The sequence below is a fragment of the Anoplopoma fimbria genome, chromosome 13 (genome assembly GCF_027596085.1).
Source record: "Anoplopoma fimbria isolate UVic2021 breed Golden Eagle Sablefish chromosome 13, Afim_UVic_2022, whole genome shotgun sequence".
Lineage (NCBI taxonomy): Eukaryota > Metazoa > Chordata > Actinopteri > Perciformes > Anoplopomatidae > Anoplopoma > Anoplopoma fimbria.
The window spans coordinates 12,388,703-12,414,712 of NC_072461.1; the positions used below are offsets into that span (position 1 = coordinate 12,388,703).

Here is a 26,010-nt window from a genome sequence, read left to right on the forward strand (position 1 = left end):
GGGTACTCAAAGGCACTTTACAAGATAAAGACAGAAACAATAAAAATGTAAACAAGAAGTTGTTGTTGAGTCAGTGTTGCTGCTTCCCTGTGACGTCACATCCGCTGACACAGAATCGGCCCAGATATAGCGGTGGGGAGCGGTGGAAGGGGTAAGAGGATTGGGAGGATTGGCAGATTAGAGGCAGTGATTGCAGTGGGCCGGTCCCTCCCAGCACCAGGTCCCTTCATGTTCAGTCTGACGGACAGGACGGATGCTTAAACCCCTCACGACAGAATCTGGGATGTTCCTCATCAACACAAACACTGGATTCAGTTTAATTCACACCTCAGGAACTGAAATACCTCCTTATGCTTTTCTGTCTCTAATAAGTTCAACCCTATTATTTATTATATGACATATGCATATGGTATTCTTTAGTTGCCGTGGCGATACAGTTTCCTTATGAGGGAACATATTATTCCTCTGTCCCTCTGTTTCCCTGCCCTCCGATTACACTACAGCTGCGTAGGCGTGCACTGTCCTTGGTGGAAAAGGATTTGCCCGATCAGGGTTGCATGAGATCGCGTGTGTGTGTGTGTGTGTGTGTGTGTGTGTGTGTGTGTGTGTGTGTGTGTGTGTGTGTGTGTGTGTGTGTGTGTGTGTCATTTATTTGCATGCGTGCTCAGCATGTTAAGTTGTTATCGTCAAGTCTGTCACATAAGGGGCTCAGTATTGAGGTGTTTGACGGGAACTCTTCCAGTCTGAGTGAGATGATATTTTGCGTATACGAAGCGAACAGATATTTCAGAATTGTTTTTGCAATACTTAGAGAATCATACATGCTGCAAATCTTCCTGTCGCGTTATGTTAAGAAAATACTTAAATATTAAGAGCAATATCCGTTTCATATTTATTATTTCTGTTATTATTGTTTTGGAGAAAAAGGGAGAGATCTGTAGGGATTCAACAATTATTTTTGCTTTGGGGAAGCCTTGGTTAATCTGCCAGTGCTACAGTAAACATAATTACAGCCAACATCAGTACAAGCTGCCCATTACTAATTTGTCTTTAGTGGGATTAACAAAGTTGTTTTGAATTTGAATCACAATCCCATTTATTTGCAAAAATGGTTAATGTAAAAAGAGTATGATAAGATATTTTTCAATAAATCTCAACAGATTTCCCATCAAATCAGAAAACTTCAAACTCAAACAAAGGAGGCCATCCTATACCTCAAAGGGTCATTTGTACTAGGCCTCTGGACCAAATCAAGGAATGATTGAACTTTTTCTTTGCTGGTTATTCTGATATGGAATATCTTCTAAAATCAAATCCAATATCGAACATCTGAGGCTGTGTTTCAAAATATTGCTTCAATTAGAATAGAACCATTTCACAGAATGGTTTCCTTCTAAAAAAAAATCCAGGATCAAAGGTCCACTTATTTGCTTTTCAGAGCCTTCAACTGCATCTCATTGATATCTTCAGTGAATGGAGCTAGCCTAGGTGGCACCCTGGGTGAGATCTGACAATCGGTCCATTTTCAATTGCCCAACATGCCACATTTGGACATTCTGAGACAAAAGCCATTCACATAAAGTGAGAACTCCCTGTAATGATTCTGTTGACATAATTTATTTGACAGTCCTGAGGAAATGGAGTTATAATTTGTTAAATCTTATATTGAGTTATTTTTGTCATTTTATTATTTCTTTCATTTTAATAGAATTGCACAACACAGTGTTGTATGTGGCACTTATCCACATTCAGAGCTTTATCTACAGTAGACGGCGTTCACTACTCCCCCAGGAGAAACAGACAGAAGTTTATAATTGAAGATAAGCAATGTACTGCTGTGGACAAGGGGAGCAGCAAAAAGTATTCTACCAGCCACCTAAAAATGTGCTATATTTAGAATATTTTCTGAAGGGGAACTGAACTGAAAGTAAAACTACTGAATGTAGTTAAAACCACACACATCAAGAGGTCTGGAGGGTTTGAAGAGAGCATACATAAACTTAATCTTCAGTTCAGCGTCCCATCAAAAAATATTCTAAATGTAGCATACACTTTTTTTAGCTGAATCTTTTTTTTAGGTGCTTCAAATATGTTTTTTTTGTTGACCCCAACCACAGCAGTACATCGCTTTGTTCCCATGCTCCCTGTACTCCTCCACCATGTAATATAGGTAATACAATGATTATAGATATTTACGTAATACAAGCTCGCTTAAAAACACCCAACTATCCCTTTCATGTAATAACAGTCAGACACTATGACATCACTGTTTATGCTGGAATCTGTATGGAACTGCTCATTCAAAAGCAGAGAAGGTCATTTAAAGTCAGGATTTGAATAATGAATGAAGGTATCAAAGAACAAGAGACTGGGTGGCTAATTGTCTGGAAAATATCCTGGAGTTTCCCTTTACTAAACAGCCTGCCGTATTTTTATTCACCGATGACTCCGCCCTCTGTGATAATTCAAGGTTAACCCTAAGGAAAATCATATATGCCGGTTTAATTGCAGCCAAGAAGACCAAAATACAGTCATGGTTCTCTCCTGATCCCGCATGATAAGGGAATGGCTGAGTCATTTTAGGGATATTGCTCTCATAGAGAGTTGACTAACTGTAATTCATAAAGCGCAGGCATCCACTGTAGAGGCTTGGGACATCCTCATTGGTTCTCTTTTGAACCCACATTTTCTTACACAGGTATAATGGGTCACCTTGATAGAATGTTGAGGATAGCTTTGTTTTAAAAATAAATGAGAGACTGCCGATATAACACACATATCTCTGCTGCTTGTGGCTAGAGGTTATTATCTGAAAAAGAACTTGCTGTAAAATGATCTCTTTACAATACGGAGATGCATTGCCTCCACAATTTGAATGTATCACAGTGTTTTTTTTCTCTCTCTGCGTCTCTCTCCCCGCTGTGCACCCCTGACCTTTGGTCTAGCCTTGATGATAGTTTTTACTGTCTAGGTCTAGATCTGCTGATGAGCGTTGGGAGGAAGACTCATACCTGCAGCAAGAAGTATTAGAACCGAAACAAAAAAATCAACAAGTTAACAATCCTTTAAAGAAAACTGCTAAACAATACAAATAGGATGATCAGATGACATTGGGTGAGATCCGGTTCAGGGGAGCTGGGGGAGGGCAATGTCACATGGGCGTGAAAAAACGCTTTGTTTTGATCACGTAAGGCAGCAGTGATCCATGGGTATTTCCCTTCTCAGTCCTCCTGTAACCTGCAGTAAGGTTTTTGCGTTTTGGTTGGATGTTTACTAGATCCACCGGGTTTATCCTTACTTGCTGAGCGACCCAAAAATAAATGACGCTTAGCAAAACAGCATTTGTGTCTATGAACACACATTTTGTGACTATTTGCTTTTGCTTTTAATGGTGAATCAATCCTAAGTCTAATGACACTACACTGTTAAGAATGATTTTGTTCTGTGAAATCCAGGTTTCATGTTTATGTCTTAAATGTACTGTAATAACATTGTCCGTCTTTGCAGAGATAATGAACAATGTCATCAAGAAGGCAAGAGAAAAAGGAAAATGGAAGGTAATGGTCCTGTTATTCTGATCAAGTTTCCCATCATTCCCCTTTGATCTTGACATTGGATATGAATTAAACCACTTAAGATATCAAAATCCCTTTCCTAACGAACGCCCCTGCTGTGTGCAACTATGTTCTAGGTGCTGATCGTGGACAAGCTGAGTATGAGGATGATTTCGTCCTGCTGTAAGATGACAGATATCATGTCAGAGGGAATCACCAGTAAGTATCAACCAGGTCACGTTGACTTTTGTTACAGCTTTGACATCAGTTTAGTCAAATTCAGTACTGTCATTTTAATTTAATTCAGCTGAGAGGATCTATTAACCACCACAACCATGTGGGCCTTTCATTTCTTGAATGTTCACCAACATCATTAGATGTTGAAATCTCAAGAAAACATGAAATCCAAGAAAACAAATAGCAATAAAGAATTTTGAAGTGAGTGATAGGATTTTTCAATAACATCTTAATACTGTGCATATATGAGATCATGGATCTGCAAGGACTACGTTTATGGAAGAATAAGGAGGGCATGCTTGTTCGGGGACCACCTCACCCACAAGCACCTCGATGTCTGTATCATAAAAAAGATCCTTTTCTTACATCTGAAATACACCAAATCCATTGATGTATGTGAAGTTGACGGATCCCATTAATTTCTATGGAGAGCAAGAAGGCCGGCCGTGCATTGCATGATGGATAAGACGCGGCAAGTTGACGGACCATTCGCCATATACGAGCAGGCTCATGAAGCTCAGATAACTAGGCAGTTCAGATAAAAACTGAATGAATATTCTGCTACTACATTCAATTATTTCTCGCCTACAATGTTTTCAGAAGCACATATTCAAGTTGACTGTTCAGCTATATATATATATATATATATATATATATATATATATATATATATATAAATAACATACTGCCCTGACTGGGGCTGATTACTGGCACAGTTATAGACAAATATTGAAAATGGTTAAGACATTTTTTAACTGACGCTCAACAAAGACATTATTGACGTTACATTTGACAAACATCTCAGCAACCTTTAAAACGCTTAATTGTTTTAAAATATTTGCTGGAAGTCAAGGAAAGTTCGGGTCCCTCGTGCAGGATTCTGCAGGGCAGAGGGGTTCCCATAAGCCTAGTTCAAGTCTAATCAAGCTGAAGGCGGGGTTTTGATTCTTGTTTTCCTGTGCCCTCCAGTTGTAGAAGACATAACCAAGCGTCGTGAGCCTCTGCCCAGCATGGAGGCCATCTACCTGATCACACCCTCAGATGAGGTAAATGAAACAGCTCCTATACAGGCGGTCTTTCATTGACTGTTTTGGCCAGCAGCTGAGTCATTTGAAGACCTAAAAGCTGCAGTTCCAGTTGGGGTTATGTTTAGTTTGGTTTATAACGATTGCAGTTATTTTTATTTCTGTTTTTATCAGGAACAACTTGATCAGATCACATTCACCCAGTAACACAATCACACCTAGAGCTGTGCAATCACCGTCTGATCTCCTGGCCATTGAGCAGTTGGGGTTAAGGGCCTTGCTCAAGGGCTAATGAGGGAGGCGCAAGCATTGCTTTTCACTTTCCCAACCACGATTCTCCTGATGGTCCCGGGGAACCAAGCCCCGCTGGTCTCAAGCCTGCTCGTCTACCCTTTAGGCCACCACTGCCCTGTTGTTATTTTAATAGTCATGTTGTGATCAAGTTAGAAAACAAGCTGGGGTTTTCTTCAATATTTCTATTTACAGATTTTTGAATAGAATGAAGAATTTTTAGTTCATAAACTCAAACGTTGTTCTTTGCTGTTTCAGTCTGTTGAGGCTCTGATTGATGACTTCAGAGACCCGCAGTCTCCAAGGTACCGAGGAGCTCACGTCTTCTTCACTGACAGTGAGTAGATCCATTCTGCCATAAAGCATAACTTAAATAGCTAAGGTAACAACTTTATCCCCGTACAGTAAGTAGACTGCTTAAATACAATTGTATATTTTGCCATAAAAGTACACATTGTTCACTTCCTCTCCCTGTTAGAATTTCCACGTTATCTAGTTTTAGTCTGCTTTTCTTTGTTGACTAATGGACACAGCTGCAATGTGTGGCTGCAAGGGCAATGGATTAGACATCCCCACAGATCTGCAAAATGGATATGTGGAAAAACTATGAATCCAACATACTGACATGGATTTTTCCCCAAAATTTGCCCTAATCTGTAAGGGACCCAAGGACAGTCAGACCTGGTGTTGCTGGATCCGACTGTTGCCCTAAAGAACCTCAATGTGCTCTTTTTAACTCCATTTCCCACTTTGTAGGCTTTTGTTAATAGTATGTCCTCCAGGTTGAGCTGATATTACTGATGACATCATCAGGGTTGTTGTTTTTGCCACAGAAGACATTTTACAACTATTTTCACAAGTTGTGTCCTCTATCAACACTAAGTGAATTAAATGTTTTCTATGTTGATTGACGTGATGTTGACATCCTTTTATCTTTCTAACTAAGGCATCATTTTATTCTGTGACTCTCACCAGCGATCCCGGACTCCTTGTTTGGACTGTTGACCAAATCCCGCGCCTCCAAAGCCATGAAGGCCTTGACTGAGATCCACATCGCCTTTCTGCCCTATGAATCTCAGGTAAAACAGTATTTAGACTGGAGTTAGACCGCAGTAGCTGCTCATTACTTTCTACCACAGATATGATGTGGTCTGGAAGGACTTCAGTCAGTGTGTAAAGCCTGCAGAGAAACCTGTCTCTGTGTGTGTGTGTGTGTGTGTGTGTGTGTGTGTGTGTGTGTGTGTGTGTGTGTGTGTGTGTGTGTGTGTGTGTGTGTGTGTGTGTGTGTGTGTGTGTGTGTGTGTGTGTCTGTGTGCTTTTCATAGACATTTTGGCAGAGGATGGACACAGTAAAACAATAATGTCTGGGGGAAATACATATAGTGACATGAACATTGAAGACAGACGTAAAGACAGACATATTCTCTCTTCTTTTATTGTTAAGAGTAAATAATGCATAACTTTGTAATTGTAATCTTTCTGTTTTTAGGGTGACTTTGAAACATCTTTCTAGGGACTACAGATGAAAAAAAGCCTTTTGGCTAACTCTGGGGCATTTACAGAAATGTTTTAATAGTGCGCACTACCAAATAAACCAATAAAAAAAAAAATAGAAAAAAAAAAAAATAGCGACGATAACATGATGCAGTTAGGATGGGAGTATAGATAACAATAACAATTAGATAGGGTTAAGTAGGGTGTGTGTGTGTGTGTGCATGTTTGTATACGAGGTTTGTATAAGTATGAGTAGTCTATGAGATGTGTGGCAGAAAGACAAAAGATGTCATGGAATTGTTGCATTTGTAATAAATAAATCTATGCTTCAACAGCAATATCCTAATGATAATAATAATATTAACAATTTAATGAGGTGTTATCATATAATGGTCATATAATAATAATAATAATAATAATAATAATAATAATAATAATAATAATAAAAATATAGGCAACAATAACAATAAACATCATAATAGTGATTACATTGATATAGCAATTAGGTGCGAGGCCAGACCTGGGCAGTGGAGAGGAAAGCGAGATCTCATGTTTTTTTAATCAATCAATCAAGGCCAAGGGAGGTCATGAATCACTGTAAAGGTCACAAAGATGTTATTTGACAAAACGGACATCTACTTTTAGAACTGATTGAGTAATGTTATGGAGGGGAATGAGTCATGTCCCTGTCTCATGGTTCTTATCGCTTGGTTCCTTTGTTCATTGTTTTACTGAACATCCAACATTAGTCACTGTTAAAAAGTCAATCAGTGTTTGGATACAAATAGGAGCTAGTACGTGCACAGCCAAGTCCTTAATCGGCAACACTTACTTGTCACTTAGTTCCCATTTAGAGAAGCTGGTTTCTTTTCTGTTCATTCAGTGAGCGGTGGTAGTTCAAACGATTCACTTATCAAGTTAAAAGCTGTTATCTGGGAACATGCTGACATTGCAAATACGATGTCAGAATGGGTGAGAAACAAAAGCCGTTACACACTATTCAGACATTTTAAAATTGTTGACAATGTTCTGTTTGTCATGCAGGGTTAACTTTGGAAGGAAAGGCTAGATTAAAAATGTTCAAGCCCCTCGGCCGATCGTATTGACACAGTTCCTCAATATGTGGAGAGACAGTGCTGAAGAGGATCAGACCAACTGTGTTTTTGAGTTGGATCAGCTTTAGCCTTAAATCCTCTGCTGTTGTCCTGCAGTTTTAATCCCGAGTGGGAGGGACAAATCATACCAGCCCCCCCTGCTCTCATCCCTGTATTGCATTTGCTGACAGAGCCAATGCTCATCCTCCGCAGCCAATGAGAGCACAGATCAGATGTGTGACAAATGACAGCACAGGGATCTGATCAAGTGATGGAGTCAGTCACAGATGGGCGAATGTATATATGTGATTTTGAGTGAGTGTGTGTTAGAAAATAGTTTAATTAGGGTCATTGGCAGTACTTTTAGACAGAACCTTCTGGTGGACTATTTGTTATTATCATATTTATTATTTTACCATTTACTCAAGAAGTATTTTTGAAGCATAGCTGAAAACATTTTATGATTTTAGATCATCATAGATAAATAGATAACCCTGTGTATAATAAAGTACATTAATGCATACCTGTGTCAAATACAACCCATTCTTGCTTTTGGAAAATGTAAATGTTTGGGGACCAGAATGATGTTGAGATTGGATCTGATACTGCATCTCCATCATGTCTTCCATGTCCAGGTCTTCTCCCTGGACAAAGTGGATGCCTTTCAGGACTTCTACAGCCCCTTTAAGGCTGACGTGAAGAACAACATGCTGGAGCGTTGTGCTGAGCAGATCGCCACCCTCTGTGCCACACTCAAAGAGTACCCTGGAGTCCGATACAGAGTGTGAGACCAGCAGCCGACCCTTTTCCATAGGTCTTCATATGTAGCATTGGTGTGATCAAGGCTACGTTTAGGTTTCGACCAGACTACTACTTGTGTTGAAGCGTGAATGGGGATTATTACACTCCAATGAAGGGGTGGGTTCCAAGAAACCATTTTGATTGGCTGCCTTAGCTGCATCACACTTGACGTCCAGCTTCCTCTGTTTGTTTTTGGTTTCTGTGCCCCATTTCCTCTGAAGCCAACTCGATTTTCAAGAAGTGGCTGTTGCTTAAGTAGCTGAAATGCATAGTATTATACATTCTCAAGAGTGGCTCAATCAACCTAACCTAAACTGCTGCTTGTTTTAGAAGCTGCTCTTAATTTATATTTCACAATGTTATCTGGTTATTATAGACTCCAAGCGTCTTCCATGCTTCCCTAATTTCCATGATACATTTAAGATAACCTAATGTGCATTTTTTCTTTTACTATAGCACTAATGCCAGCAGTATGAATCCAGAGTCATCTCAGATTCACTCACTAGTTTCTACTCTCTAACAAAAATCCTATGTTCATTCACTAATTATTTCCTGTCGTTTCCATACGTTTGCATAACCCTGTCATTTTCCGATGGACCCTTAATGAAATGATAATACTAGTAATAGTTATAATAATTATAAGATTAAGAATAAATTAGAAGCGACTGGAAATAATTGTTGAATCAAAACAGTTTATTGCTATCACAATTTTCAGTGTTTTAAGGCACAGTCACACTGTTTAAAAATGACCGTTTGCCTTCCATTCACCTCCATTCAATCTGAGCAAAGTATCAAATAAACATTTGCTTCTGGAATTGGGTAAGACAAGATATTTACCACTGGACATTTCTACTCTACATCTACTTAAGCATATGTTTAAATTTGCTCACCTTGTTGTTCTACTTATACAGTTTCTTATTGAAATCATGATCAGTAGATGTATCATCACCACGTTCAGGTTTGATGCTGAAATTACGAATGTCTGTTGTTTTAGGGAATACAAAGACTGTGCAGTTCTGGCCCAGATGCTACAGGAGAAGCTAGACGGCTACAAGGCAGACGACCCCTCCATGGGAGAGGTAGGGAAGACCATTCACTAATGGGAAGAACCGTTTATGTGTGAATATTTATTGACACTTGTAATTTCGTCTGATAGACATCACCCTAGCACAATCTGCTATAACAATTCCAATAACAAGCAGATAACATTGATCCATTCCCAGAAATACTCAACTCTGAATGTCAGGTAATAAAACTGTAAAATCATGACATAACTCACTTTAGTGGATTTTTAGGTTTTGCAGGATTATATGCTCCTTTATTGGTTTAGAGACAATTTCAAATAGGACCAATAATTGGTCATAAAGTTAAAACTCAGTTTGTTCATAATAACTGGAATTTGGGAGATTTAATGTATTCATTCAACAGCTGCAATGCTATATTTAGGATGGGAAGAATGGATACCCAAAGTCTGCGGTTAGCAAAATGACCAGACTTCAATTGATCAGATCCTCAGCAATATTGAATGAGCTGCATGTACAGAGTTCAAACATCTGTCAGTCCTCCACAGTATGGTAGTGTTCTGTTTCTGCTCCGTTGCATCCAGGGACCAGACAAGTCTCGAACTCAGCTGCTCATTCTGGATCGTGGCTTTGATCCCGTGTCACCTGTCCTGCATGAGCTCACGCTGCAGGCCATGGCCTACGACCTGCTGGGCATGGAGAACGACGTCTACAGGTAAAGACGTCACAAAACAAAGGCCCGATAGCTACTGGGAGTCACTGAGCTTAGGTTGCAACTGTCATTATCCTGACTATCACTAAGTATGGGTTATATATGTCAGTGGTGGCAGTAGTCTCCGCCTCCCTCACCTACATCTCATTGAATCAGAAAAAAGCTCCAACAATAATTCAAACCATGTATTTGTTGAAAAAAGGCCAATATGTTAAAACAAGGGAGAAGCAAAAAAGAAATCACTGCACTGCACAACATCAAGATGATAACATTTTCAGTGTTGATCTGCATATTTTGTATTTACAGTTAGGAGACTCTCTCTCTCTTAGACACACTCATTGAGCCTTCAAACCTCTCTCGCCCTCTGTCAGTTTTGAGACCAGTGGGATGGGGGAGACGAGAACGAAGGAAGTGCTGCTGGATGAGGACGATGACCTGTGGCTGACTCTGAGACACAAACACATCGCAGAAGTGTCAACGTGGGTGGCTATGACTTTTCTACTCACACATACACACTCATGGCATGGATGAACACACACTCCTCAACTACAAACCTACAGCTCTGTCACACAGCTGACACAGCATTTCCCATATGGCATGAAAGTAGCTCTGTGACCGCTCTGAAACAGAGCCATAGGTGTATGGTAGGGGAAGGGGAAGGGGAAGTGGTGTAACGGACCATGATCAGCACACAGGTGAACCTCTGATTAATGACACAGTTTAACGTTAACTGTCACAGTGTGAAACAAAGTTTTACTAACGATCGTTATCATCCAATATTCAGTAAAATATGAGATCACTATAGATGACTATAACAAATTAAATGATAACATAAAAAAGTATTTGATGGTTTACTGACTTCAGAGCCTTGAAATGATTGATTTTTGGGATGGTTGCAAAAAGTAAATATTACGAAGACTTGTTTACCAGCTGCTATATTCAAACAACAAAGGGATCTGTATCTTTCAATATGGATGATCAATGATCGGCAATTAGTATCAGCAGCAAAACAAGTGATCAGATCTCTAAAAGTTATATTTGCTCCCTTTTTTTCTCTTGTGCTGAGCTGATCTGTGATAAAATTCCTGACTCCGATCCATGATGCAATCCGAACTGTGACTTTATGATCCATTGCACCACTACTCAGCACCGGTCAATATGTTTATGAGTTGCTTTTTTGTCTGTTAAGTAGAGGAGAGGTCTGTTCTTTAAGCTGGTGGCTTCTGGACCTCTGCTGTCACATTACAGTAAAAAAACAAAAAAAACTCAGTAATTCATATGCTAATTGTGAAAATGTCACACTAATGTAATAAGTGATTACATTTTGGACAAACTTGAATGTAAACTGCTACTTGACTGGTGGGTGGAGGCATACGAACGTGAGACGGTAATTCCAGCCCCTGATTTTCCTTGTCCTTTTCTGTCTCTGTCTCATTGGTCTGCACAGGGCTGTGACTCGCTCTCTGAAGGACTTCTCTGCCAGCAAAAAGATGAACACTGGAGAAAAGGTATGGACACACTGTATCACTCTGGTTTCAGGATCCGTTACTGTGGTTCAGCTTCTAACTGTCACACAGTCACACAGGAGGAAGAAGAAGAGACAAATGATCAGAATAACTGTACTTTTACTGGTGCTTTAATCAATCACACAAAAAAGAATGCATTGGAATGGAAAATGGTTGGTATGATGGATGGAATTCAAATGTAGAAGTGCAATGTACTTAAAGTGGCCCTATTATGCTTTTCTACTTTTCCCCTCTTCTTTAGTGTGTGTGTTTTTTGTACATGTAAAAGGTCCGTAGAGTGTAAAACCTGAAGTCCACGCCTAAAAGGAGTTACCCTCCCCCTCAGAAGCTCCTGAGCTGCCTGAAACGGCTCGATTGAATTCTCTCCTTCACTTCTGTAACTTTATGAGGTCATAATGTTACAGAAGTGACGTAAAACTCCTTCCGGCTAGTTTGGCCCTCAAACAACAAAAGAGAGAGACAAGCTGAAGCTCCAGGGGAAGAGTTTTTTGAAATGTTGACCAATCACAACAGAGCGGGCTAGCTGACCAATCAGAGCAGACTTTGCTTTCTGGAGGGAGGAGCAAGCGCTACAATGGAGCATTTCAGAGAGAGGGTGAGAAGATGTGCTGCAGGACAGCCAGGATGAGAAAAACAAGGAGGATTATGAGCATTAACGCATGTAAACATGTTGTAACTGTAACTTGACATAAAAATATGCACCCGGAAAATAGCACAATAGGGCCTGTTTAAACTATCACAGTAAAGTTACTCACGAAATGCATATGTTTGGATACAACTATTTGTATCCGTCTCTTTACTCACGTGTCCGGCGTACACCAAACCAAAGCCACAGACGGACTTGCGCTCCCGTCTCTCTGTCCTTCTCTGTGTGTGAGTTCCTCCCTCCCACCATAACTAAAGTACATCACTCATCTGCGTCTTTCAGACCACCATGAAGGAACTGGCTCAGATGCTGAAGAAGATGCCACAGTATCAGAAAGAGCTCAGCAAGGTAAGTGCTGAAGTGTCACTGTACATCCAAACTGTGTGCTGCGTGTCATGTTTCTGCATTTAGTAGAGATGGTTGAGTGTGTTCATCCAGAGCACCAAGAGCACTTCAAATGGGAATTAAATTGGCCAACCAGTGCAACCAGAGCTGGTTAAAATTTGGGTTAAAAGATAAAGGTATAGTTGACAGAATTATATTTTTGTCAAATCTGACTGTGACACCATGCACGGTTTTACATTTGCACACTCATGCGTACATATGTGCATGTATGTACGGACACCTGGATAACTGAAAACACAGTTTAACAATCATTAATATTAATTTAGCAAGAAAATTAAAATGACACATATACAGAAAGTGAGGCTGTCAACTTTGTTTTGCAGATTTCCCAACCCTAGGGGAAATGAATCCTGAAAAAAACGTTCTCCCTTAGTTGTGTTTGCGACTGATTGTGTTCTCTGCATCAAAGTCACCAACAGCATCTCTCCTCTCTGACTTATTCAGTATTCAACCCACCTCCACCTGGCTGAAGACTGTATGAACCGCTACCAGGGCACTGTGGACAAACTCTGTCGTGTAGAGCAGGTACGTCACACTTAAACTGAGTTGGGATGTGGAAAGTGAAGGAACTAACCTCAATGTGACATTCCAGCATAAGCCACTGAAGGCAGCATTTATGTATGTCTGATGCGGGGAATGTGCTGACTTGCTTTCTTTCCACAAGGCCGAGCTGGAGTCGGAGAATGGATAGCCTGGTACAGATGTTTTAAACTTGTTTTCAACTTGGTCAACTCTGAACACAAAGACTGGTTCCAAAAGGGAGCTTCTAATAACTCATAATTATCATATTTTTTAAAATGCCAACTTGCCAAAATGTCAACATACAGTCTGAAATAACAGGGCTCAAATTGTAGCCCACAGTGCAGTTGTCTCCATTTTATGTAAAGATTGGACACAGCTAGCCTTAGTCTGTCAAAAAACTTCAAAAATACACCTTCTAGCACATCTTAAGACAACTAATTAACACACGGTATTACGGTATAATTAAGGTTTACACAAACCAAAATGTAAATGCGTCAATTTGCAGTTTAAGGGTGAGTTATAGGCTGGAACTCTTTCTTAACAAACAATTTTATCCATCGCCTGTAGCATCTTGAATACTTAAAGTGATTAATTAAATGAACTAGTGTTGAGTGTTTAAGTACAGTGGTTTGTTGATGTGACTGCTTCCTGCTGACCACACTGGAGGTAATATCAGCCAAATACAGACTCTCCTCTGACTTCAAAGCTAGATGTTTAAACAGAAACCTCCGATCCTGTGTATTGTTTAAATGGATTTTATGTGGAACTAATTTTGAGCTTTGCTCTCCTCTACCCTCCATTGATTTTAAGGATCTGGCAATGGGCATAGATGCAGAGGGAGAGAAGATCAAGGATCCCATGAGGCTCATTGTACCCATTCTACTGGATGCCAACGTCAGTGTGTCCGACAAGATTCGCATTATCCTGCTCTACATCTTCCTCAAGAATGGTCAGATATCCACTGTCCTGCATTATTGTGACAAAAGCAGAAAGGCACACTCAGAATCTCTCAAATATATTTTGTTCTTTCGTTTCTTTAGTTCTGATTCATTCTCAGTTTCCGTGTGGTTGCATGCATTATACCATATTTGCAAGTGTGCATGTTCTCATGCATGTGTGTATAGACTGGAAATCTATGCTGCATGTTTTTGTGTGTCTATATGTGTGTCAGGTGTGACTGAGGAAAACCTGTGTAAGCTCCTTCAGCATGCCAGCATCCCACCAGAGGACAGTGACATAATTTCCAACATGGCCCACATGGGCCTTCCCATTGTTTCTGAGGTGAGCTACCCTGCCCCAGGACCCTGATATCTCATCATGAACCACATTGAGACGATCTCTTCCTAAATCTAACTTAGTAGTTTTGCTGCCTATATCTGAGTTGTTTCCTGTGAAGACTGAAGTTTATTTTGAAAAGGCCGTATACATGTAATGAGTGGAAATTGAAATGTGTTGCTGGACATTTGTAGGAAAACGCATGAGAAATGAGTAGTAACTTTTACTTAGATATCATAATATATGAGGAAGGTAAATCATCATTCAAACACATTTATACACTGATGACAGGGGCTACCATGCATGATTAGTTAGTCCTGCTCATCAGGACTAACTAACATTCACACCCATTCACACACAGATTCCACAGTCTTCAGAGCACTTTGGGGTTAAGTGTCTTGCTCAAGGACACATCGACATGGACTTGGTGTTGAATGGCGGTGAAAACTGCAACTGTGTGGCTCGTTGATAGTGTTTTCTATAGTTTTCAATGGACCTATGTGGAACAAAGGAAGAATAAATACATAATACTTGTATGATGTAAAAATAAGATTTGACTTGCAGTTTCTGCGGTTACATGCGATAACATGTAAATGTCATGGCATAACATTATTTGTTATACAGAAAACATCCTTTTAAGAGGGCCTAAGATATCCAGTTCAACCATGGGCTGCCCTCAGTTTGGTTTACTGTGGATTCCGCACTCACTGTATTGGTCCGTATGGGTTTTTCTGTTGGCATGCCCAAATTTAGGCTGCCTAGAGAAAACGCGAGAGGGAATATTTGGTGGGAACAGTAAACCATCAGTGGAGCCCTGTGAGCGTGTTTGATAAGATGGTTACAAATTTGTAGGCATCACTGAAACTGATGACAGGTGTCTATCAGATACCCAAACTGAAACATTCTTATAGTAAAGGCCTAGTTTTTCAGAAGACTTTCATTTAAAACTTATTCAAACTCTTTCGAAATAACTACAACAATCAGAATCCGTTGTAATGACAAACGTGAACACATACAAGGTATTTATCCACTCTCAATGTACATGCACAGAAATAGGTGTATGGCTAAAAAAAGGGACAAAGTTCAACAATGTAAATGTAAACAATTGACTACTATGTACAGAATGTAATAGGTTGCTTTATGTGTGTATGTACAGTTTATACAGACATGCTTATGATGTGTGAATTGTGAGAGCCAATGAGTGATCAGCGTTGTTTCATCACAGGGCATCCCCAAAAAAGCCAAGAAGCCAGATCGCAAGGAGCGAATCAGTGAGCAGACCTACCAGCTCTCCAGGTGGACTCCTCTCATGAAGGATCTCATTGAGGTACCTTTCATGCTATTGGGTTTTAACTTTAGAATTATGTGTCTTTTAATCCTAATTCAAATCAATTTTAACATTTTCATGATATATCAAGTGCTGATTCTTAAAATTTAATTTTAGTTTCTCAAACTAATTAATACAATCTTCAATTGTGGTAAGGTAATGTGTCAAGTAAAACAAACTGTTTTCTTAAATGAAGCATAAGTGTGGAAATTAGCGGTGATATGAGTTAAAATATAGAATTTCAACAACATTTGCAACACAAATACATGTGGTGTCTCAACATCTGCAGATATCCCTGTCATGGAATTCAATCCATGTTATATATACAGCGGGTAAAATAAGTATTGAACACGTCACCATTTTTCTCAGTAAATATATTTCTAAAGGTACTATTGACATGAAATTTTCACCAGATGTCGGTAACGACCCAAGTAATCCATACATACAAAGAAAACCAAACAAATAAGTTCAGAAATTAAGTTATGTGTAATAAAATGGAATGACACAGGGAAAAAGTATTGAACACGCTTACTGACATTTATTTAATACTTCGTACAAAAGCCTTTGTTGGTAATGACAGCTTCAAGACGCCTCCTGTATGGAGAAACTAGTCACATGCATTGCTCAGTTGTGATTTTTGGCCCATTTTGACCAAACAGTCTTCAAATCTTGAAGGTTCCGTGGGCCTCTTCTATGAACTCTGATCTTTAGTTCTTTCCATAGATTTTCTATTGGATTCAAGTCAGGTGATTGGCTGGGCCATTCTAGCAGCTTTATTTTCTTTCTCTGAAACCAATTGAGAGTTTCCTTGGCTGTGTGTTTGGGATCATTGTCTTGCTGAAATGTCCACCCTCGTTTCATCTTCATCATCCTGGTAGATGGCAGCAGATTTTTATCCTTCCTTCAATTATATGAAGTTTGCCAGTGCTGTATGCTGAAAAACAGCCACACACCATGATGTTCCCACCTCCAAACTTCACTGTTGGTATGGTGTTTTTGGGGTGATGTGCAGTGCCATTTGACCTCCAAACATGGTGTGTATTATGGCATCCAAAGAGTTCAACTTTGGTCTCATCTGGCCAGACTATATTCTCCCAGTATTTCACAGGCTTGTCTAAATGTTGTGCAGCAAACTTTAAACGAGCTACAACATGCTTTTTCTTCAGCAATGGAGTCTTGCGTGGTGAGCGTGCATACAGGCCACGTTGAGTGCATTACTTATTGTTTTCTTTGAAACAATTGTACCTGCTAATTCCAGGTCTTTCTGAAGCTCTCCACAAGTGGCCCTTGGCTCTTGGACAACTCTTCTGATAATTATTTTCACTCCTCTGTCAGAAATCTTGCGAGGAGTACCTGGTCGTGGCCGGTTTATGGTGATATGATGTTCTTTCCACTTCCGGATTATGGCCCCAACAGTGCTCACTGGAACATTCAGAAGTTTAGAAATCCTTCTGTAACCAATGCCATCAGTATGTTTTGCAACAATAAGGTTGCGAAGGTCTTGAGAGAGCTCTTTGCTTTTACCCATCATGAGATGTTTCTTGTGTGACACCTTGGTAGTGAGACACCTTTTTATAGGCCATCAGTTGGGACTGAACCAGCTGATATTAATTTGCACTGACAAGGGGCAGGATTGCTTTCTAATTACTGATAGATTTCAGCTGGTGTCTTGGCTTTCCATGCCTTTTTGCACCTCCCTTTCTTCATGTGTTCAATACTTTTTCCCTGTGTCATTCCATTTTATTACACATAACTTAATTTCTGAACTTATTTGTTTTGTTTTCTTTGTATGTATGGGTTACTTGGGTTGTTACCGACATCTGGTGAAAATATCATGTCAATAGCACCTTTAGAAATATATTTACTGAGAAAAATGGTGACGTGTTCAATACTTATTTTACCCGCTGTATATATATGATTATGATGGTTCAAATGTTGCCCAGAACAATGAGTTGAATAGGAGCCTAGTGAATATTTCATTACACAGCTGCCCCTCTAATGTTAATCCCGTAGTATTTTTGGTGAGAACTGTTACATGGGTCAGTCTGTTTTTGGAGCCAACTAATATAACTTATATGTTTCCCCACAGGATGCCATTGAGGACAAACTTGACCCGAAGCAATACCCGTACATTTCCCAGCGACAAGCATCTGCCAAAGCTAGCGCTCCATCAAGGTGTGATTCTGTTTTAATGCACGGTACTGCGCCACACTAGATTAAGCAGATTTGAGCCATTGCCAATGTTTTGAATTTTAAATAAGAGGCCGGCAATATTAACTCTATGGGAACAATATCACTGCCTTTCAATGTTTTGCAGTAACTGCTTATCAATGTCCTTGTTTTACATCTTCCAGTGCTCGCTATGGTAACTGGCACAAGAATAGGGGCCCAACAGAGATGAAGACAGGGCCCAGGATCATCGTTTTTATTATTGGAGGGATGACGTACAGCGAGATGCGCTGCGTCTATGAGGTCACCCAGGCCAATGGCAAGTGGGAGGCCCTGATTGGTGAGTTCAATGTACAGGATGACCCCCAACTTTACTGAAGAGCAGTACAACATTTGTGGAGTAGCCCTTTATATTAAAATCTTTCTCAGTGAAATAGGACATCCAGTACACAGTTGATGCAGAATGTTATTCCTATCAAGATGTATTAAAGATAAATCATCTTATGCTTGGATTATTAGGAGGAATTCTGTAGAAGGGTTTCAGATAGTGAAGTCTTAACCTCTGCTTTTACTTAAAGGCGAATCTCTGACCTGTTGAACTGTCAATATTTCACTGCGATGTAGTATTCATTACATTCTTCTTAGACGGTTCAGAATAGCATATTTGATCCACCCTTTCGGGAAAATGTGTTTGGATCTTGCTGATGTATCTCTTTGGAAATTGCATAATTGTGTTTCCTGTGCGGCTGATTCAGCAGAGCTTGACTCCTACGTAATGGCATTGACCATATCTCTGTGAGAGCTGATATGTTGTTGTGACTCTCAGAGAATGGATACAGTGTCAGGCACAGGAAGGAGAGAACAAAATAATCTGCAAAATCATCGGCAGATAAGATTTCATTAAGGCCGTTAGTCATCAAACCTCTCAGACAGTGATATTTAGAAGTATTTTGTAAAACTTGTTTAGTCATGACCAGTTAATGTGTTTCTTACCTAATAATCAAGGTTTCAGGATTCAGACCTTGCTAAGGCTTTTCTCCCCTCTAGGTTCCACCCACATTCTCACCCCCCCTAAATACTTAAAGGAACTTCAACATCCAGACTTCCTGGACCCCAACGCCCCTCCAGAGGGCACAGAGGGCACAGAGGAGCCACCTGCAGAATGAAAAGACATTTGGAAGTAAATGCAATTCGTGATGTGATATGTGAACCCCTATGTTCCCCCTTGTCAATACACCTGCCCAGTGTCTTACATTTAAACCACTTGCAGCAGCTGATCCCCTTCCTCATGTTTTATTTCTGTCTTGAAGGAATACATCCGCATTTTTGTAGACTCTCCTACCTAATGTTTTAAACTGAAGTCATTTATGTATTAGTTAATCACTGGCTGTTCCATGCTAGCCTTGCATATTCATGATTTTGAGGAAATGAGAACTTTTAACACTTAAGGATAAAGGTATGTAATCTTAAATGGTTATTGTGATAGTTTTATATATAAGATTCTTAGAAGTTACACAAAATATGATTCATAATACAATCTAGTATACTTTACTTATGTACTACAAACATTTTATAGCTAATAGGGTTAGTTTGATCAGAGACTCTAGAACTCTATTTATCCTACACTACATGGCCAGACGTATGTGAAGCCTTGTGACATATATTTGAGGACCCTGAACAGCGAGGAAAGTGAACATGAACTTAAATAAACCTGATGATGAATTTCGTTTGAGTGAAAAAGAAGAAAGGGAAACACTATGTGACATTGGGAGAACGATGGAAAATGTGTTGTGGAGCTGCCAACAGCTTTCAATAGTTCCAAGCCTCTGGTAAGGAGTGCAATGTGTCAGTACCTGCAGCAAAATTTGTTACAGGGAGTGAGTGTACTCCATTCATAGAGGTCTGTGGTTTGGAGAGCCTCTCCACGCGTCAGTGGTTTAACGTCTAATAGGCCTATGGCATCCCTGAAGTGAATAAAACGTGGTGCTGACACAATGAGGCCGTAATGACTGCAGCAGGTGAAGAATCCCTGGTAGTGTCAGGGGATGCAAGGTATGAAAGGCAAGGTTACAACACTTCATATGGCACCTACTCACTTTTAGACACAAAATCAAGGCTGGTGGTAGCTCACAAGACAGTGAACGTCACTGAGGTAAGGAACAGTTACTGGCTAGATGTTGAAGGTCCGGAGAGATGCCTTGCCAAGCTGAAAGAACATGGTGTCTATATCTCTGTGCTGGCAACTGATTGACAATGGCAAAATCAAGCATTCGAAATAAATGTGAAAAACAGTCTGCTGATGAGCCACAATGAGGACTTACTTGAGTTTTCAGCACCCTCCCTAAAACCCTGAAGAGATAATCAAATGCTCATGGATCATTCCGAGCTCTGCTGCATTAAACACCCGCAGAGGTGGTGTTGGACAAACAGCTATCGGGAAAGGCATCCACACTGGAACACTCCCTCTACACTATGTAAAACACAAAGAAGGAGGGGTTCCTGTTGGAGAGCTTTGTCAGAGTTTAACATCAAGAAGTTGCAGGTCATCCAGGTTTTTATGTCCTTAAAGCTGCTTGGAGTTTAGCTTACTGGCTGGTTTCGTCTGTCTTGATGGATATATATAACTGGGTGTCATCTGCATAACAAGGAAGGTTTTTTGAAACATATATAAGCTGAATAGGATTGGTCCAAGCAGAGAACCTTGTAAAACTCTGTGACTAACTTTGGTGTGCATGTAGGATTTACAGACTGGAATCAATCTGATAAATAGGACTTAACCCTCTATATGCGGTTTCTTTAATTCCTTTAAATGTTCTAGACTCTGTAATAAGATGTAACGGTGAATGGTGTCAGTTGCAGCACTAAGGTCTTACAAAACAAGTGCAGAGACAAGTCTATGCAACATATAAAACTGATGCTCATTACTTACATCAATCTCAATAGAATAACCACACAGAATAGATACAATTGTATAATTGAGATACATGGTCATAACTGAAATGATATGTAATTATAACATAATCAAATTATTAAAATGAACGATAACCTAAATTAAATATTGTCACAATTAGTTTGACAGGTTTGGACCAATCAAGCTCAGGTTGTCTAAAATTATAGGATACTGATTCCTTCTCCCTATCTTGTGTACATTTTCTCTGTATGTCTATTTTGGTTCCTTTCCAAGTAACCATTGTTGTTTCTGCCCAGAGCCAGTAGATGATCCACTCGTGCATCTCTGACATGCTCATTGTTTGGACGGTAGCTATAGTGTTATAAATTGGTGTTAGGTCATGTTTTGGTGCATTAAGCCCTGTTGAACTACTGTAAAAATATGTTTTGTCCTTTAGTGACTGTTTTGTTCTTGGACCACTTGGTATTTACAGCCAGTGGTGCAGGTCGATATTACTTTCTGTTTTGACTGATAAATTGGAGTTTGGTATTACTTGTATGGATATCCATAAGCCAGAGAGGAGACATGACGAAAGTGGTGAAAAGAGAAACATAAACACAGTAAAACTTTTGGTTTGTGATCTAATGTGAGACCCGAGGCTAACATCTTCAACCAGCCCTTAGCCAATTCTGTCGCCGATGGGGGGGCTCTTTGTTTTCATAATTCTACTAAAGGGTCAGCAAGATCTAGTTGGTGTCACCACATCACGTTAAAAGTCGATAATGCCGAACTAGAAGACGATGGGCCCACAGATTCAAAATCGAACGGTCACATCAGCTATCACACATGAAACTCACCGGGAAGGTTGTGACCGCTGCTTAAGCTAGCCATGTTAGCTGTGTCAAGGTAACTTTAACTATAAGCTAGCTAACGCTATAAGTATCTTGCAATGATATTGTAGAGCTCATATTTTATGAGGAGACTAAGCAGTAACATTCCATTAAATGTAGTTTATATACCAGGCTTATCTTACCTGTTGATCGGGCTTTGCAGTGTCTCAGGTGGACGTCACTCGGTGACAGCATCGAGACCTCCAGTACGTCTTTCTCCTGACATAACATTTGAAATGCGGATCAGATGTTATACAGCGATCTTGCATAGATGCCCCAGGTCGACCTCTTGGCAGCACACACTTTCCCTGTGAGTTGGCATTGCAATACAGGCCCCTCACTGGCTCCACTCAATATTCTCAATGCACTGACTTCCAAGTTCTGTGCTTGTTTCTTTTTGTGGACAAAGCACGCAATTCAACATCCTTTGATGCTCATAATGTAATGATGCTGGTAGTAAAACTTTATGGGAATCTTCTTTTTTTAGCTTAAGCACGCCTTTAAAGGAAGGTGCTGCCTTGTATACTGAAGACAAACCCCAGTTATAGCTGCCATTTTTTGCCATAGGTAGCCATTGTTACAGTTATAACTATCATCCAGAACCTGCTGTCCATTGAGAAAATGAGAAGAAGAAAAAGTGAGTGTTCTTGCACCTCACAAACCAGTCAAAGCTGGGGGAACTTCCTGTCCTCTGCAGGCAGGGGTAATTTTGCAACATGATACATGGATGATAAACCCTAATGGATATATAATTCAGACAATTTGGGGTTTGGTCAGTGGCCCTAAGCTTTAAACTATGACGCTCTGGGTTCCCCTCTAATGTCAGTTTTGGACATGGCAGGGAAGGGGTGTCAGTTTCCACTCGCTACATTGATAATGTCTTTTCAAAATAAACTTCGGTCTTCACAGGAGGTTAGGTTTAAGCAACCAACCACTTCAGTAGAACGCATCCTCATACAACAGTCTTTGAGTTATATTACAGAAAGTCACTCCTCATTTCTTGCATGTTTTCCGACAAAAGCCAGCAACAAGTGTCTGGTGTGTCGCAATCAGTCACTAAAGGCGGCCTCCATGGGACAATTTCCGATGCCGAGGGGCACTGAGCAAGTTAATCAACAAAGCACTGTCAGTAAAACACGAGGCGTTCTTTAAATTATTTATAGGTTATCATTATGGACTAACCATTCTTCCCTTCGATCAAATACTGAAAAGTGATGGTACATTGTCTTGTTTCTTTCAGGATCAACTGAAATCTTCACCCCTTCTCGCCTACTAAAAGCCCTCAAAGACTTGGAAAAGGAAGAGACGACCAGTTAAGAAGTTCCAGTGCTCCTTCCTCAGCCCTCAGAAGTAACAACAATCTAGGACTTCTCCTTTCCTCCCCCTGGCATGACACATCAAATATACGCTTGTTGACTCATAAACCAAAACGTGTTTTGAGTGTATTGATGTTGATCAAAGTTTATTGGACGAGATTGGATTTGTGTTCAATGTTGTTTACTGTATATTGTGGGACGTTAATTTCTTTGGAAAAGTAATGTATGTGAATAAGTCTAGATGATTGGATGAGATTCTGGGATTGTGGGTGATAAATGCATACTGGACTGGGACAAATATGCCACTACTTCACAGTTTTAACAGAACAAAATTATATTTTTTCATGGAGACTCATGGATTAGACAAATTATCTCTTTAATATCTTTGTAACCTAACCTTTACCTATACACAACCTTCTATTATTTAGTTGGAGCATGTCAGTTTTTACGTAGTGCTTTCCTTACAGTAGCAACCATGCCATACTGTTCACATCTTCAAATTTTCCCTTGGAAATGCCAATGTTAAGCACCTCTGATAGTATATTTAGCTGCAGATTAAGCATTTGAAAGATAAGTATACAGTGTAGTTGGATTGTCTTTCGTGCATTGTCTCAGTACACAACAGTTAGTTTTTTTCCAGTAGAGATCAATTTTCCTTTTGGTACCCTGTGTTTGATTATAATGTTGTGATTAGTTATTGTTGTGTAATGATATTCTTTAACTAGTAATCCACTGTTTACAAAAAGAGATATCAGTATTATGATAAGTATGTGCTTGTATGTCCACATCCATGAACAATTCTTGCTGCAGGATGTGTGTTAGCTAATAAAGTTGCTTCCACTAAATCACATTTTTGTTTTTTTAAACTTTGCTTCCTCCCCTATAAGGACTTTGAAGTCTTTACAACATACAAACCTTCTATCCATAGACCACACATGTATCTAAAGGAAACATTGATAATTGTGGAGTATTCAGGTTGGTGCTTTTAATCTGCACACTAATCAAATCTGGTTGATTAGTATGTATATAGTATGTATATAGTATGTATGTATATGCAACCAGGACCCCAGACCCTCAGGGGCCCTAGAGGCGCTGATTTCACTGTGCAGCAATTATCTTTCCATCCATCTATTTCCTGCTGTTTATCGAGGTCCAAGTCACAGTGGTACAAGTAAAGTGGTGAAAGTCAGACATTCCTCCCATCAGCGATGTCCTCCAGCCTTTCAGGGGCAATGCCAAGGTGTTTCATTAGCCAGATGCATAGAATATCTCCGCTGTGCTCTCGGTGTACTCTGTAGTTGGACAAGCCTCTAGAGGGATGCATCCTAATCAAATGCCCGAACAAGAGATGAGATGGGTTCAGCACCACACTCCTTCCTGATATCTAGGCTCCACACATTGTCCCTTAGCATTTTGTACCAAATAACTGTGTCTGAAAATGCAGCACTAAAAGCAACATAAATTGAACTGATCAGGTCCTCGAAGTAGGTCCTGAATTTGTGGCCCTAGCTTGTGGATGGCCCTGTGTGAAATCGTTTTATAACCCTTACCATTTCAATAAAAAAGCTTACGTGGTACATAGTCTTTTGCTGACACATTATGATCAGACCTCCTTTGACTTTCAATGGGATTAACATGGTTATATAATACATTTCAAACGTACAGCTGTAGTTACTCATGAAGCCACTCGGTGGAGCCTGTGCCCAACGCTGATGGAAGCTGTTAAATTCGTGGGACAGACAAGGCTCTTTCATTACAGAAGCTTTGAAGCATTGTGAACTCAGCTGTGATTGATTGATCATTTCAAGGCATTGTATTTAACAACATGTTTTTATTTTGATCTTAAGAAATGATACCTAAACTCCACCAGTTTTAAATTTCCCTACAAGAGGTAACAACACTTTAAACCACTGCTACTGTAACATAAAGAAGGCATATACAATGCCCCCAACCCCATATAAACATATATACACGCTCAGAGCAACTGACATGACATGGTATAAGGTGTGAGATAGTTTGAAGATTAGGAGCACTGACAAAACTGCAGTTTATCACACTTTGGAATTAGAATGTGTTGGCCTAGAACACTGCAGGGGCTTGGAAGAAAGCCAAAGGGCATCTCTAGGTATAGTCGTAGTGTCCACTGGGGGATGTTGAAGCTGAGTTTTGCACTGTGGCTTAGTGGCATAGCAGTTGTGGCTTTGTAGCATGGCCGCCATGCTCCAGTCAGTGTTTGGATAATGTTTCTGGGGGGGAACAGTTCAATTCAATTCAATGTATTTGTACAGCCCCAAATCACAATCACAAAATAATTTTGCACAATGTATATTTAAACATGTTTCACTTATATATTTGATTGTTGGTGATTTGACACGAGTCTGGACCTGGTCGAGATTTCAAAGTAAGGGAATGGTGTGTGGTTTCTTTTCCATTGGTTGGAATTAAGGAACAGAACAGTAGTTGAGACAAATATTTGTGTCCCACATCTGCACACTCGATACATTTCAAGTGTCCTGAGCTGGCATAAGTCACCAAGCTTTACTTTTTTTATTCGAGTCTAAGAACATAAACACCTCAAAGACTGCACATATTGGATCCTTACATCCCCAACTCACTGTTTTGAATCCACTGACAAATTTACCCAACCTACCGAGCTCGTTCTCTAACAGCTTGTTAGGTATAGTAATGAAGGCCCTCTCTATTACAAGAAATTGTAGTACTTGGTATACAGAACTGCTTCAAAGAATAATACACACACTCAAAGGGTTGAATGTTTTATTAAACTGTGTTAATGATTGGTTTTCTGTTGGATGT

At 39.9% G+C, this 26,010-nt stretch overlaps 1 protein-coding gene across 1 annotated transcript in view; it reads left to right on the forward strand.

Annotated features, from left to right (window-relative positions):
- Positions 1–23,327, forward strand: part of stxbp1b (syntaxin binding protein 1b) — a 28,793-nt gene extending 5,466 nt beyond the window's left edge. Inside the window, exons 2-20 of the mRNA XM_054610867.1 lie at positions 3,508–3,557; positions 3,692–3,773; positions 4,761–4,837; positions 5,366–5,444; positions 6,083–6,186; positions 8,331–8,479; positions 9,491–9,575; positions 10,103–10,233; positions 10,602–10,709; positions 11,678–11,738; positions 12,685–12,750; positions 13,252–13,332; positions 14,140–14,278; positions 14,501–14,610; positions 15,830–15,931; positions 18,021–18,106; positions 18,286–18,440; positions 19,148–19,280; positions 23,121–23,327. Coding sequence (XP_054466842.1) covers positions 3,508–3,557; positions 3,692–3,773; positions 4,761–4,837; positions 5,366–5,444; positions 6,083–6,186; positions 8,331–8,479; positions 9,491–9,575; positions 10,103–10,233; positions 10,602–10,709; positions 11,678–11,738; positions 12,685–12,750; positions 13,252–13,332; positions 14,140–14,278; positions 14,501–14,610; positions 15,830–15,931; positions 18,021–18,106; positions 18,286–18,440; positions 19,148–19,266 — 1,784 coding nt within the window. The 3' untranslated portion in view covers positions 19,267–19,280; positions 23,121–23,327. The remainder of the gene's footprint in view (positions 1–3,507; positions 3,558–3,691; positions 3,774–4,760; positions 4,838–5,365; positions 5,445–6,082; positions 6,187–8,330; positions 8,480–9,490; positions 9,576–10,102; positions 10,234–10,601; positions 10,710–11,677; positions 11,739–12,684; positions 12,751–13,251; positions 13,333–14,139; positions 14,279–14,500; positions 14,611–15,829; positions 15,932–18,020; positions 18,107–18,285; positions 18,441–19,147; positions 19,281–23,120) is intronic.
- The last annotated feature ends 2,683 nt before the right edge of the window (positions 23,328–26,010 follow it).